Source organism: Oncorhynchus masou, chromosome 28, assembly GCF_036934945.1.
Source record: "Oncorhynchus masou masou isolate Uvic2021 chromosome 28, UVic_Omas_1.1, whole genome shotgun sequence".
Lineage (NCBI taxonomy): Eukaryota > Metazoa > Chordata > Actinopteri > Salmoniformes > Salmonidae > Oncorhynchus > Oncorhynchus masou.
Window position 1 is genome coordinate 67503257 of NC_088239.1, and position 17811 is coordinate 67521067.

The 17811-nt window shown below is 50.9% G+C and overlaps 1 protein-coding gene across 1 annotated transcript in view; it reads left to right on the top strand.

The window, feature by feature from the left end:
- Positions 1 to 17811, top strand: part of LOC135518136 (G protein-coupled receptor kinase 3-like) — a 90640-nt gene that overhangs the window by 66877 nt on the left and 5952 nt on the right. Inside the window, 5 exon segments of the mRNA XM_064943049.1 lie at positions 852 to 952; positions 1379 to 1445; positions 1651 to 1746; positions 5355 to 5517; positions 13297 to 13433. Of these exon segments, the coding sequence (XP_064799121.1) occupies positions 852 to 952; positions 1379 to 1445; positions 1651 to 1746; positions 5355 to 5517; positions 13297 to 13433 (564 nt within the window).

A 17811-nucleotide genomic window follows, 5' to 3' on the forward strand; every position in this document is an offset into this window, starting at 1 on the left:
CATTTACAATTGCGACCTGGCCAAGATAAAGCAAAGCAGTTCGACACATACAACAACACAGAGTTACACATGGAGTAAAACAAATATGCAGTCAATAATACAGTATAAACAAGTCTATATACGATGTGAGCAAATGAGGTGAGATAAGGGAGGTAAAGGCAAAAAAAGGCCATGGTGGCAAAGTAAATACAATATAGCAAGTAAAACACTGGAATGGTAGATTTGCAATGGAAGAATAACATGAAATTGGGGAGAAAGAAAGCCATAGAGTGTGTTCTAGCATAGACTACGAGGGGAGGCCTACACCAGCCGTGCCAAACCCTCTTGAGAAGCTACACTCAGGCCGAGCTTCGTTGCAGCTACTCCTCAGGACCACGATTAGCTGGATCAGGTGTTAGAGCAGGGCTGGAACCAAAACCTGCACATGTGGTAATTCTCCTTGAAGAGGGTTGGTCACCCCTGGTCTTGACTAGAGTATGTCTACTGTAGAAGACTATGGCATATCAGAGCAGAGAGAACCACCCCTCTGTTAGGAGAGGCTAAACAAGGAAAGTATTGTCAGTCGAGATTAAATCAGATTAGGTTTTAATCCAGCCACTTAATCTGAGTAATCTATATAATCCCTGTTAGGAATTCAGATTTAATGGTTTTATTAGATAAATGATCACCACCAAAGTCAGAGGGCTTGGAATGAGAGTGTTATGGAGGAGAACTGTGGACATACAGTTCTCTCAATTTTCAATACATATGGAATAAGCTTTATTGTCATGATAAATCAAGTCAGTATTTATCTTGTTAAAGCAGGAAATGAGACTAATCTCCTCCCCTTTCTCTCTCTCTCCTCTCCGTAGAATGTGGAGTTGCCAGACTCGTTCTCTGTGGAGCTGAAGGGTCTATTGGAGGGTCTGCTGCAGAGAGACGTGGTGAAAAGACTGGGCTGCCTGGGACGAGGGTACACACTCGCGCACACCCAAACACATGCTACTACTAACATCGTTTTACAATCATTGATCTTAATGTTAGGTTTTAAGAAACTTCAACCTTGGACTGCATACCTCATAAACCATATTTAACTGTTCTGGGCATTTGTCTTTCAATGCACCAATAGAGTTACCATGCACCTGTCCTGAGCAACATGATTGAGTATAAGGCCTAGTGTGAATATTGTGAAAGGCCTATGTATTATAATAGTCCGTAACCTAGTTTGTCGAGCACGGTTTTAATTTGGAAATACTGCCTCCTGCTGTTAGGTCTTGGAACTGTCCCAATGTGAGAATGACCTGGCTTTTTCTCTCTCGCTCCCTTTCTCTACACACACACACACACACACACACACACACACACACACACACACACACACACACACACACACACACAGGGCCCCAGAGGTGAAGGAGCATCTGTTCTTCAAAGGCATTGACTGGCAGCAAGTGTATCTCCAGAAGGTAAGGCGTGTGTGTGTGTTGAATCAGGTGACCCGGTTTGTTATAAAGCCTCCCAGTCTGGACAGTCGTCCCTGTTCTCTTTCTCTCCATCTGTTGCCATGGTTACTCCTCTGCTGTAGGAATGTAGTCGTTGTTTTGTTCACTCACCCTTTTTTCCTTCTCTAATACTGATCCCCTTTCCCCCCCTCTTCCTCCTCTCCTCCAGTATTCTCCCCCTCTCATCCCTCCTAGAGGAGAGGTAAATGCAGCAGATGCTTTTGACATTGGTTCCTTTGATGAGGAGGACACCAAGGGCATCAAGGTAAAGCTCCAACACACACAACCCGTATCTCATGAAACACCAAGGGCATCAAGGTAAAGCTCCAACACACACAACCCGTATCTCATGAAACACCAAGGGCATCAAGGTAAAGCTCCAACACACACAACCCGTATCTCATGAAACACCAAGGGCATCAAGGTAAAGCTCCAACACACACAACCCGTATCTCATGAAACACCAAGGGCATCAAGGTAAAGCTCCAACACACACAACCCGTATCTCATGAAACACCAAGGGCATCAAGGTAAAGCTCCAACACACACAACCCGTATCTCATGAAACACCAAGGGCATCAAGGTAAAGCTCCAACACACACAACCCGTATCTCATGAAACACCAAGGGCATCAAGGTAAAGCTCCAACACACACAACCCGTATCTCATGAAACACCAAGGGCATCAAGGTAAAGCTCCAACACACACAACCCGTATCTCATGAAACACCAAGGGCATCAAGGTAAAGCTCCAACACACACAACCCGTATCTCATGAAACACCAAGGGCATCAAGGTAAAGCTCCAACACACACAACCCGTATCTCATGAAACACCAAGGGCATCAAGGTAAAGCTCCAACACACACAACCCGTATCTCATGAAACACCAAGGGCATCAAGGTAAAGCTCCAACACACACAACCCGTATCTCATGAAACACCACCAAGGGCATCAAGGTAAAGCTCCAACACACACAACCCGTATCTCATGAAACACCAAGGGCATCAAGGTAAAGCTCCAACACACACAACCCGTATCTCATGAAACACCAAGGGCATCAAGGTAAAGCTCCAACACACACAACCCGTATCTCATGAAACACCAAGGGCATCAAGGTAAAGCTCCAACACACACAACCCGTATCTCATGAAACACCAAGGGCATCAAGGTAAAGCTCCAACACACACAACCCGTATCTCATGAAACACCAAGGGCATCAAGGTAAAGCTCCAACACACACAACCCGTATCTCATGAAACACCAAGGGCATCAAGGTAAAGCTCCAACACACACAACCCGTATCTCATGAAACACCAAGGGCATCAAGGTAAAGCTCCAACACACACAACCCGTATCTCATGAAACACCAAGGGCATCAAGGTAAAGCTCCAACACACACAACCCGTATCTCATGAAACACCAAGGGCATCAGTCAAATCCACAGCATTATATAACCGCTGATCCTGATATACACACTCACCTACATCATACTGCAACGCACACATGCACACACATATGCGCTCACACATGTTCATACATGCTCACAAACACACGCTCACACATGCCCATACATGCTCACACACACGGAGGCTGAGGTGTAACGTGACTCTATCAGTGTTCAGAGAGAAAGTCCTTCCAACAGAGGTTTAACATTACACAACAGCATTAGGAACGTTGGGAGCGTTCCAGGTTGCCTTAATTACAGTGGTGCTGCACAGCTTAGCAGGTCTCACAAGGACTGGTGACGTGGTTCTCAGGTATTACTTCACTTAGCCTTCCACCTCATAGCTGTGTCGTTTCTCTCCCTCTTCCTCTTCCTCTCCCCTTTCACTTCTCTCTTTCTTTCTTTCCTCTCCCCTTTCACCTCTCTCCCTCTTTCTCTTCCTCTCCCCTTTCATCTCTCTCCCTCTTCCTCTCCCCTTTCACCTCTCCCTCTTTCTCTCCCCTTTCACCTCTCTCCCTCTTTCTCTTCCTCTCCCCTTTCACCTCTCCCTCTTCCTCTCCTCTTCCTTTCACCTCTCTCCCTCTTTCTCTTCCTTTCCTTTCACCTCTCTCCCTCTTTCTCTTCCTCTTGCCTTTCACCTCTCTCCCTCTTCCTCTCCCCTTTCACCTCTCCCTCTTTCTCTTCCTCTTCCTTTCACCTCTCTCCCTCTTTCTCTCCTCTTCCTTTCACCTCTCTCCCTCTTTATCTCCTCTTTCTTTCACCTCTCTACCTCTTCCTCTCCCCTTTCACCTCTCCCTCTTTCTCTTCCTCTCCCCTTTCACCTCTCTCCCTCTTCCTCTCCCCTTTCACCTCTCCCTCTTTCTCTCCTCTTCCTTTCACCTCTCTCCCTCTTTCTCTCCTCTTCCTTTCACCTCTCTCCCTCTTTCTCGTCCTCTCCCCTTTCACCTCTCCCTCTTCCTCTCCTCTTCCTTTCACCTCTCTCCCTCTTTCTCTCCTCTTTCTTTCACCTCTCTCCCTCTTTCTCGTCCTCTCCCCTTTCACCTCTTCCTCTCCTCTTCCTTTCACCTCTCTCCCTCTTTCTCTTCCTCTCCCCTTCCTTTCACCTCTCTCCCTCTTTTTCTTCCTCTCGCCTTTCACCTCTCTCCCTCTTCCTCTCCCCTTTCACCTCTCCCTCTTTCTCTTCCTCTTCCTTTCACCTCTCTCCCTCTTTCTCTCCTCTTCCTTTCACCTCTCTCCCTCTTTCTCTCCTCTTTCTTTCACCTCTCTCCCTCTTCCTCTCCCCTTTCACCGCTCTCCCTCTTTCTCGTCCTCTCCCCTTTCACCTCTCCCTCTTTCTCTCCTCTTCCTTTCACCTCTCCCTCTTTCTCTCCTCTTCCTTTCACCTCTCTCCCTCTTTCTCTTCCTCTTCCTTTCACCTCTCTCCCTCTTTCTCTTCCTCTCCCCTTTCACCTCTCTCCCTCTTTCTCTCCTCTTCCTCTCCCCTTTCACCTCTCTCCTTCTTCCTCTCCCCTTTCACCTCTCTCCCTCTTCCTCTCCCCTTTCACCTCTTTCTCTTCCTCTCCCCTTTCACCTCTCCCTCTTTCTCTTTCTCTCCCCTTTCACCTCTCTACCTCTTCCTCTCCCCTTTCACCTCTCCCTCTTTCTCTTCCTCTCCCCTTTCACCTCTCTCCCTCTTCCTCTCCTCTTCCTTTCACCTCTCTCCCTCTTTCTCTTCCTCTCCCCTTCCTTTCACCTCTCTCCCTCTTTTTCTTCCTCTCGCCTTTCACCTCTCTCCCTCTTCCTCTCCCCTTTCACCTCTCCCTCTTTCTCTTCCTCTTCCTTTCACCTCTCTCCCTCTTTCTCTCCTCTTCCTTTCACCTCTCTCCCTCTTTCTCTCCTCTTTCTTTCACCTCTCTCCCTCTTCCTCTCCCCTTTCACCTCTCTCCCTCTTTCTCTTCCTCTCCCCTTTCACCTCTCTCCCTCTTCCTCTCCCCTTTCACCTCTCTCCCTCTTCCTCTCCCCTTTCACCTCTCTCCCTCTTCCTTTCCCTCTCCTCTTTCACCTCTCTCCCTCTTTCTCTTCCTCTCCCCTTTCACCTCTCTCCCTCTTCCTCTCCCCTTTCACCTCTCCCCCTCTTTCTCTTCCTCTCCCCTTTCACCTCTCTCCCTCTTCCTCTCCCCTTTCACCTCTCCCTCTTTCTCTCCTCTTCCTTTCACCTCTCTCCCTCTTTCTCTTCCTCTCCCCTTTCACCTCTCTCCCTCTTTCTCTCCTCTTCCTCTCCCCTTTCACCTCTCTCCTTCTTCCTCTCCCCTTTCACCTCTCTCCCTCTTCCTCTCCCCTTTCACCTCTTTCTCTTCCTCTCCCCTTTCACCTCTCCCTCTTTCTCTTTCTCTCCCCTTTCACCTCTCTTTCTCTTCCTCTCCCCTTTCACCTCTCTCCCTCTCTCCAGTTGTTGGACAGTGACCAGGAGTTGTATAAGAACTTCCCGCTGGTCATCTCAGAGCGCTGGCAGCAGGAGGTGGCTGAGACGGTGTACGAGGCGGTCAACTCCGACACGGACAAGAACGAGGCCCGCAAGAGGGCCAAGAACAAACAGCTGGGCCACGAGGAGGGTGAGGACACACACGACGCACGTCTCCACACACACACACACACACACACACACGACGCACGTCTCCACACGCACACACACACACACACGACGTACGTCTCCACACCCACACACGCACACACACGACGCACGTCTCCACACGCACACACACGACGCACGTCTCCACACACACACACACACACGACGCACGTCTCCACGCACACACACACACGGCGCACGTCTCCACACACACGACGCACGTCTCCACACACACACACACACACGGCGCACGTCTCCACACACACGGCGCACGTCTCCACACACACGGCGCACGTCTCCACACACACACACACACGGCGCACGTCTCCACACACACGGCGCACGTCTCCACACACACGGCGCACGTCTCCACACACACGACGCACGTCTCCACACACACACACACGACGCACGTCTCCACGCACACACACGACGCATGTGACGCACACACACACACACACACAACGCACGTCTCCACACACACACGACGCACGTCTCCACACACACGACGCACGTCTCCACACACGGCGCACGTCTCCACACACACACACACACACGGCGCACGTCTCCACACACACACACACGGCGCACGTCTCCACACACACACACACGGCGCACATCTCCACACACACACACACGGCGCACATCTCCACACACACACGCACGTCTCCACACACACACACACACACGACGCACGTCTCCACACGCACACACACGACGCACGTCTCCACACGCACACACACACACGACGCACGTCTCCACGCAAACACACACGACGCACGTCTCCTCGCACACACACACACGACGCACGTCTCCACGCACACACACGACGCATGTGACGCACACACACACACACACGACGCACGTCTCCACAAACACACGACGCACGTCTCCACACACACGACGCACGTCTCCACACACACGGCGCACGTCTCCACACACGACGCACGTCTCCACACACACGACGAACGTCTCCACACACACGACGCACGTCTCCACACACACGGTGCACGTCTCCACACACACGGCGCACGTCTCCACACACACACACACACACACGACGCACGTCTCCACGCACACACACACACGACGCACGTCTCCACACACACGGCGCACGTCTCCACACACACGGCGCACGTCTCCACACACACACACACACGACGCACGTCTCCACGCACACACACACGACGCACGTCTCCACACACACGGCGCACGTCTCCACACACACGGCGCACGTCTCCACACACACGGCGCACGTCTCCACACACACGACGCACGTCTCCACACACACATACCAACACGACGCACGTCTCCACGCACACACACGACGCATGTGACGCACACACACACACACACACAACGCACGTCTCCACACACACACGACGCACGTCTCCACACACACGACGCACGTCTCCACACACGGCGCACGTCTCCACACACACACGGCGCACGTCTCCACACACACACACACACGGCGCACGTCTCCCACACACACACACACGGCGCACGTCTCCACACACACACACACGGCGCACGTCTCCACACACACACGGCGCACGTCTCCACACACACACACACGGCGCACATCTCCACACACACACGCACGTCTCCACACACACACACACACACGACGCACGTCTCCACACGCACACACACGACGCACGTCTCCACACGCACACACACACGCGACGCACGTCTCCACGCAAACACACACGACGCACGTCTCCTCGCACACACACAAGACGCACGTCTCCACGCACACACACGACGCATGTGACGCACACACACACACACGACGCACGTCTCCACAAACACACGACGCACGTCTCCACACACACGACGCACGTCTCCACACACGGCGCACGTCTCCACACACGACGCACGTCTCCACACACACACGACGAACGTCTCCACACACACGACGCACGTCTCCACACACACGGTGCACGTCTCCACACACACGGCGCACGTCTCCACACACACACACACACGCACGAACACACGACGCACGTCTCCACGCACACACACACACGACGCACGTCTCCACACACACGGCGCACGTCGCCACACACACGGCGCACGTCTCCCACACACACACACACGACGCACGTCTCCACGCACACACACACACGACGCACGTCTCCACACACACGGCGCACGTCTCCACACACACACACACACGGCGCACATCTCCACACACACACACACGGCGCACATCTCCACACACACACGCACGTCTCACACACACACACACACGACGCACGTCTCCACACGCACACACACGACGCACGTCTCCACACGCACACACACACACGACGCACGTCTCCACGCAAACACACACGACGCACGTCTCCTCGCACACACACACACGACGCACGTCTCCACGCACACACACGACGCATGTGACGCACACACACACAAACACACACACGACGCACGTCTCCACAAACACACGACGCACGTCTCCACACACACGACGCACGTCTCCACACACACGGCGCACGTCACACACACACACACGACGCACGTCTCCACACACACACGACGAACGTCTCCACCACACACACGACGCACGTCTCCACACACACGGTGCACGTCTCCACACACACGGCGCACGTCTCCCACACACACACACACACACGACGCACGTCTCCACCACAACACACACACACGACGCACGCTCCACACACACGGCGCACGTCTCCACACACACGCGCACGTCCACACACACGGCGCACGTCTCCACACACACACACACACGACGCACGTCTCCACGCACACACACACACGACGCACGTCTCCACACACACGGCGCACGTCTCCACACACACGGCGCACGTCTCCACACACACGGCGCACGTCTCCACACACACGACGCACGTCTCCACACACACATACCAACACGACGCACGTCTCCACGCACACACACGACGCATGTGACGCACACACACACACACACAACGCACGTCTCCACACACACACGACGCACGTCTCCACACACACGACGCACGTCTCCACACACGGCGCACGTCTCCACACACACACGGCGCACGTCTCCACACACACACACGGCGCACGTCTCCACACACACACACACACGGCGCACGTCTCCACACACACACACACGGCGCACGTCTCCACACACACACGGCGCACGTCTCCACACACACACACACGGCGCACATCTCCACACACACACGCACGTCTCCACACACACACACACACACGACGCACGTCTCCACACGCACACACACGACGCACGTCTCCACACGCACACACACACGCGACGCACGTCTCCACGCAAACACACACGACGCACGTCTCCTCGCACACACACAAGACGCACGTCTCCACGCACACACACGACGCATGTGACGCACACACACACACACGACGCACGTCTCCACAAACACACGACGCACGTCTCCACACACACGACGCACGTCTCCACACACACGGCGCACGTCTCCACACACGACGCACGTCTCCACACACACACGACGAACGTCTCCACACACACGACGCACGTCTCCACACACACGGTGCACGTCTCCACACACACGGCGCACGTCTCCACACACACACACACACACACGACGCACGTCTCCACGCACACACACACACGACGCACGTCTCCACACACACGGCGCACGTCTCCACACACACGGCGCACGTCTCCACACACACACACACACGACGCACGTCTCCACGCACACACACACACGACGCACGTCTCCACACACACGGCGCACGTCTCCACACACGCACACACACGGCGCACGTCTCCACACACACGACGCACGTCTCCACACACACGGCGCACGTCTCCACACACACGGCGCACGTCTCCACACACACGGCGCACGTCTCCACACACACGGCGCACGTCTCCACACACACGGCGCACGTCTCCACACGCACACACACACGACGCACGTCTCCACACACACACACACACGACGCACGTCTCCACACACACGACGCACGTCTCCACACACGCACACACACGGCGCACGTCTCCACACACACGGCGCACGTCTCCACACACACGACGCACGTCTCCCACACACGGCGCACGTCTCCACACACACACACACACGGCGCACGTCTCCACACACACACACACACGGCGCACGTCTCCACACACACGGCGCACGTCTCCACACACACGGCGCACGTCTCCACACACACGGCGCACGTCTCCACACACACGACGCACGTCTCCACAAACACGGCGCACGTCTCCACACACACACACACGGCGCACGTCTCCACACACACACGGCGCACGTCTCACACACACACACACACACACACGGCGCACGTCTCCACACACACGACGCACGTCTCCACACACACACACACACGGCGCACGTCTCCACACACACACACACGGCGCACGTCTCCACACACACGGCGCACGTCTCCACACACGGCGCACATCTCCACACACACACGGCGCACATCTCCACACACACACACACACACACACACGACGCACGTCTCCGCACACACACACACGACGCACGTCTCCACACACACGGCGCACGTCTCCACACACACACACACACGGCGCACGTCTCCCACACACACACACACACACGGCGCACGTCTCCACACACACGGCGCACGTCTCCACACACACGGCGCACATCTCCACACACACACGGCGCACATCTCCACACACACACACACACACACACACACACACACACACGACGCACGTCTCCGCACACACACACACGACGCACGTCTCCACACACACGGCGCACGTCTCCACACACACGACGCACGTCTCCACACACACACACACACGACGCACGTCTCCCACACACACGACGCACGTCTCCACGCACACACACACACGACGCACGTCTCCCACACACACGGCGCACGTCTCCACACACACGGCGCACGTCTCCACACACACGACGCACGTCTCCACACACACACACACACACACGGCGCACGTCTCCACACACACGACGCACGTCTCCACACACACACGGCGCACGTCTTCACACACACACGACGCACGTCTCCACACACACGACGCACGTCTCCACACACACGACGCACGTCTCCACACACACGGCGCACGTCTCCACACACACGACGCACGTCTCCACACACACGACGCACGTCTCCCGTCTCCACACACACGGCGCACGTCTCCACACACACGGCGCACGTCTCCACACACACACGGCGCACATCTCCACACACACACACACACACACACGACGCACGTCTCCGCACACACACACACGACGCACGTCTCCACACACACGGCGCACGTCTCCACACACACGACGCACGTCTCCACACACACACACACGACGCACGTCTCCACACACACACGACGCACGTCTCCACGCACACACACACACGACGCACGTCTCCACACACACGGCGCACGTCTCCACACACACGACGCACGTCTCCACAAACACGGCGCACGTCTCCACACACACACACACGGCGCACGTCTCCACACACACACGGCGCACGTCTCCACACACACACACACACACACACGGCGCACGTCTCCACACACACGACGCACGTCTCCACACACACACACACACGGCGCACGTCTCCACACACACACACACACGGCGCACGTCTCCACACACACGGCGCACGTCTCCACACACACGGCGCACATCTCCACACACACACGGCGCACATCTCCACACACACACACACACACACACACGACGCACGTCTCCGCACACACACACACGGCGCACGTCTCCACACACACGACGCACGTCTCCACACACACACACACACGGCGCACGTCTCCACACACACACACGGCGCACGTCTCCACACACACGGCGCACGTCTCCACACACACGGCGCACATCTCCACACACACACGGCGCACATCTCCACACACACACACACACGACGCACGTCTCCGCACACACACACACGACGCACGTCTCCACACACACGGCGCACGTCTCCACACACACGACGCACGTCTCCACACACACACACACGACGCACGTCTCCACACACACACGACGCACGTCTCCACGCACACACGACGCACGTCTCCACGCACACACACACACGACGCACGTCTCCACACACACGGCGCACGTCTCCACACACACGGCGCACGTCTCCACACACACGACGCACGTCTCCACACACACACACACACACACACGGCGCACGTCTCCACACACACGACGCACGTCTCCACACACACGGTGCACGTCTTCACACACACACGACGCACGTCTCCACACACACGACGCACGTCTCCACACACACGACGCACGTCTCCACACACACGGCGCACGTCTCCACACACACGGCGCACGTCTCCACACACACGACGCACGTCTCCCGTCTCCACACGACGCACGTCTCCCGTCTCCACACACACGGCGCACGTCTCCACACACACGGCGCACGTCTCCACACACACGGCGCACATCTCCACACACACACGGCGCACATCTCCACACACACACACACACACACACGACGCACGTCTCCGCACACACACACACGACGCACGTCTCCACACACACGGCGCACGTCTCCACACACACGACGCACGTCTCCACACACACACACACGACGCACGTCTCCACACACACACGACGCACGTCTCCACGCACACACACACACGACGCACGTCTCCACACACACGGCGCACGTCTCCACACACACGGCGCACGTCTCCACACACACGACGCACGTCTCCACACACACACACACACACGGCGCACGTCTCCACACACACGACGCACGTCTCCACACACACACGGTGCACGTCTTCACACACACACGACGCACGTCTCCACACACACGACGCACGTCTCCACACACACGACGCACGTCTCCACACACACGGTGCACGTCTCCACACACACGGCGCACGTCTCCACACACACGACGCACGTCTCCACACACACGACGCACGTCTCCCCACACACGACGCACGTCTCCACACACACGGCGCACGTCTCCACACACGCACACACACGGCGCACGTCTCCACACACACGGCGCACGTCTCCATACACACGGCGCACGTCTCCACAAACACGGCGCACGTCTCCACACACACACACACACGGCGCACGTCTCCACACACACACACACACGGCGCACGTCTCCACACACACACACACACGGCGCACGTCTCCACACACACGATGCACGTCTCCACACACACACACACGGCGCACGTCTCCACACACACAGACACACACACGGCGCACGTCTCCACACACACGGCGCACGTCTCCACACACACGGCGCACATCTCCACACACACACGGCGCACATCTCCACACACACACACACGGCGCACATCTCCACACACACACACACGGCGCACGTCTCCACACACACACACACACGGCGCACGTCTCCACACACACGGCGCACATCTCCACACACACACACACGGCGCACGTCTCCACACACACACACACACGGCGCACGTCTCCACACACACACACACACACACGGCGCACGTCTCCACACACACGGCGCACGTCTCCACAAACATCACACTAGAGATGCACGATATGGACTGAATGTTATATTGCAATATTTTTGTATTGATGATATGACTTGTGTTGTAACAAAACAGTTGTAAGACAGTAGGTACTGTGGAACATAGTGTTTTATCATTGTGACGCCCTACCTCACACACATCATGGGTAAGCTTTTCCTTGTACCTGCTGGCGCTGGCTTTCCTTCCATGTGTGTTTATTGTGTGCTTCAGACTATGCCCTGGGGAAGGACTGTATAATGCACGGCTACATGTTGAAGCTGGGGAACCCGTTCCTGACGCAGTGGCAGCGCCGATACTTCTACCTGTTCCCCAACCGAGTGGAGTGGAGGGGAGAGGGGGAGTCACGGGTGAGCAACACACACCTCTACCTTACCCAATCCCTTTTTGTGTGCCTGTGTGTCTAAGTTGGTGTGCTTCTTCTGTTGTTCACGTATGTGGTTGTCTGTCTGTTTCCACTTACAAGCATGTGCTTTCATGGGTGTGTGATGGGTGTGTGTATTCTTCGTCATTGTCCATCTGTCTGTCAGTGCATGAAGGTTGTTTGTCCTCGCTCCATTCTGTGGGCCTGGAATTAAAACATGAAAACATTCTGTAGGTCTGGATAAAAAGATGAAAACATTCTGTAGGCCTGGAATTAAAACATGAAAACATTCTGTAGGCCTGGAATTAAAACATGAAAACATTCTGTAGGCCTGGATAAAAAGATGAAAACATTCTGTAGGCCTGGATAAAAAGATGAAAACATTCTGTAGGCCTGGATAAAAAGATGAAAACATTCTGTAGGTCTGGATAAAAAGATGAAAACATTCTGTAGGTCTGGATAAAAAGATGAAAACATTCTGTAGGTCTGGATAAAAACATGAAAACATTCTGTAGGTCTGGATAAAAACATGAAAACATTCTGTAGGCCTGGATAAAAACATGAAAACATTCTGTAGGTCTGGATAAAAACATGAAAACATTCTGTAGGCCTGGATAAAAACATGAAAACATTCTGTAGGTCTGGATAAAAAGATGAAAACATTCTGTAGGTCTGGATAAAAAGATGAAAACATTCTGTAGGTCTGGATAAAAAGATGAAAACATTCTGTAGGCCTGGATAAAAAGATGAAAACATTCTGTAGGCCTGGATAAAAACATGAAAACATTCTGTAGGTCTGGATAAAAACATGAAAACATTCTGTAGGCCTGGATAAAAAGATGAAAACATTCTGTAGGCCTGGATAAAAAGATGAAAACATTCTGTAGGCCTGGATAAAAAGATGAAAACATTCTGTAGGTCTGGATAAAAAGATGAAAACATTCTGTAGGCCTGGATAAAAACATGAAAACATTCTGTAGGCCTGGATAAAAAGATGAAAACATTCTGTAGGCCTGGATAAAAACATGAAAACATTCTGTAGGCCTGGATAAAAAGATGAAAACATTCTGTAGGTCTGGATAAAAAGATGAAAACATTCTGTAGGCCTGGATAAAAACATGAAAACATTCTGTAGGCCTGGATAAAAAGATGAAAACATTCTGTAGGCCTGGATAAAAAGATGAAAACATTCTGTAGGTCTGGATAAAAAGATGAAAACATTCTGTAGGCCTGGATAAAAAGATGAAAACATTCTGTAGGCCTGGATAAAAACATGAAAACATTCTGTAGGCCTGGATAAAAAGATGAAAACATTCTGTAGGTCTGGATAAAAAGATGAAAACATTCTGTAGGCCTGGATAAAAACATGAAAACATTCTGTAGGTCTGGATAAAAACATGAAAACATTCTGTAGGCCTGGATAAAAACATGAAAACATTCTGTAGGTCTGGATAAAAACATGAAAACATTCTGTAGGTCTGGATAAAAAGATGAAAACATTCTGTAGGTCTGGATAAAAACATGAAAACATTCTGTAGGCCTGGATAAAAACATGAAAACATTCTGTAGGTCTGGATAAAAACATGAAAACATTCTGTAGGTCTGGATAAAAACATGAAAACATTCTGTAGGCCTGGATAAAAACATGAAAACATTCTGTAGGCCTGGATAAAAACATGAAAACATTCTGTAGGCCTGGATAAAAACATGAAAACATTCTGTAGGTCTGGATAAAAACATGAAAACATTCTGTAGGCCTGGATAAAAACATGAAAACATTCTGTAGGCCTGGATAAAAAGATGAAAACATTCTGTAGGTCTGGATAAAAACATGAAAACATTCTGTAGGCCTGGATAAAAACATGAAAACATTCTGTAGGTCTGGATAAAAACATGAAAACATTCTGTAGGCCTGGATAAAAACATGAAAACATTCTGTAGGTCTGGATAAAAAGATGAAAACATTCTGTAGGCCTGGATAAAAACATGAAAACATTCTGTAGGCCTGGATAAAAACATGAAAACATTCTGTAGGCCTGGATAAAAACATGAAAACATTCTGTAGGTCTGGATAAAAACATGAAAACATTCTGTAGGTCTGGATAAAAAGATGAAAACATTCTGTAGGCCTGGATAAAAACATGAAAACATTCTGTAGGCCTGGATAAAAACATGAAAACATTCTGTAGGCCTGGATAAAAACATGAAAACATTCTGTAGGTCTGGATAAAAACATGAAAACATTCTGTAGGTCTGGATAAAAACATGAAAACATTCTGTAGGTCTGGATAAAAAGATGAAAACATTCTGTAGGCCTGGATAAAAACATGAAAACATTCTGTAGGCCTGGATAAAAAGATGAAAACATTCTGTAGGCCTGGATAAAAAGATGAAAACATTCTGTAGGTCTGGATAAAAAGATGAAAACATTCTGTAGGCCTGGATAAAAAGATGAAAACATTCTGTAGGCCTGGATAAAAAGATGAAAACATTCTGTAGGTCTGGATAAAAAGATGAAAACATTCTGTAGGTCTGGATAAAAACATGAAAACATTCTGTAGGCCTGGATAAAAAGATGAAAACATTCTGTAGGCCTGGATAAAAAGATGAAAACATTCTGTAGGCCTGGATAAAAAGATGAAAACATTCTGTAGGCCTGGATAAAAAGATGAAAACATTCTGTAGGTCTGGATAAAAACATGAAAACATTCTGTAGGCCTGGATAAAAACATGAAAACATTCTGTAGGTCTGGATAAAAAGATGAAAACATTCTGTAGGCCTGGATAAAAACATGAAAACATTCTGTAGGCCTGGATAAAAACATGAAAACATTCTGTAGGCCTGGATAAAAACATGAAAACATTCTGTAGGTCTGGATAAAAACATGAAAACATTCTGTAGGTCTGGATAAAAAGATGAAAACATTCTGTAGGTCTGGATAAAAACATGAAAACATTCTGTAGGCCTGGATAAAAACATGAAAACATTCTGTAGGTCTGGATAAAAACATGAAAACATTCTGTAGGTCTGGATAAAAAGATGAAAACATTCTGTAGGTCTGGATAAAAACATGAAAACATTCTGTAGGCCTGGATAAAAACATGAAAACATTCTGTAGGTCTGGATAAAAACATGAAAACATTCTGTAGGTCTGGATAAAAACATGAAAACATTCTGTAGGCCTGGATAAAAACATGAAAACATTCTGTAGGCCTGGATAAAAACATGAAAACATTCTGTAGGCCTGGATAAAAACATGAAAACATTCTGTAGGTCTGGATAAAAACATGAAAACATTCTGTAGGCCTGGATAAAAACATGAAAACATTCTGTAGGCCTGGATAAAAAGATGAAAACATTCTGTAGGTCTGGATAAAAACATGAAAACATTCTGTAGGCCTGGATAAAAACATGAAAACATTCTGTAGGTCTGGATAAAAACATGAAAACATTCTGTAGGCCTGGATAAAAACATGAAAACATTCTGTAGGTCTGGATAAAAAGATGAAAACATTCTGTAGGCCTGGATAAAAACATGAAAACATTCTGTAGGCCTGGATAAAAACATGAAAACATTCTGTAGGCCTGGACAAAAACATGAAAACATTCTGTAGGTCTGGATAAAAACAAGAAAACATTCTGTAGGTCTGGATAAAAAGATGAAAACATTCTGTAGGTCTGGATAAAAACATGAAAACATTCTGTAGGCCTGGATAAAAACATGAAAACATTCTGTAGGCCTGGATAAAAACATGAAAACATTCTGTAGGTCTGGATAAAAACATGAAAACATTCTGTAGGTCTGGATAAAAAGATGAAAACATTCTGTAGGTCTGGATAAAAAGATGAAAACATTCTGTAGGCCTGGATAAAAACATGAAAACATTCTGTAGGCCTGGATAAAAAGATGAAAACATTCTGTAGGCCTGGATAAAAAGATGAAAACATTCTGTAGGTCTGGATAAAAAGATGAAAACATTCTGTAGGCCTGGATAAAAAGATGAAAACATTCTGTAGGCCTGGATAAAAAGATGAAAACATTCTGTAGGTCTGGATAAAAAGATGAAAACATTCTGTAGGTCTGGATAAAAACATGAAAACATTCTGTAGGCCTGGATAAAAAGATGAAAACATTCTGTAGGCCTGGATAAAAAGATGAAAACATTCTGTAGGCCTGGATAAAAAGATGAAAACATTCTGTAGGCCTGGATAAAAAGATGAAAACATTCTGTAGGTCTGGATAAAAACATGAAAACATTCTGTAGGCCTGGATAAAAACATGAAAACATTCTGTAGGTCTGGATAAAAAGATGAAAACATTCTGTAGGCCTGGATAAAAACATGAAAACATTCTGTAGGCCTG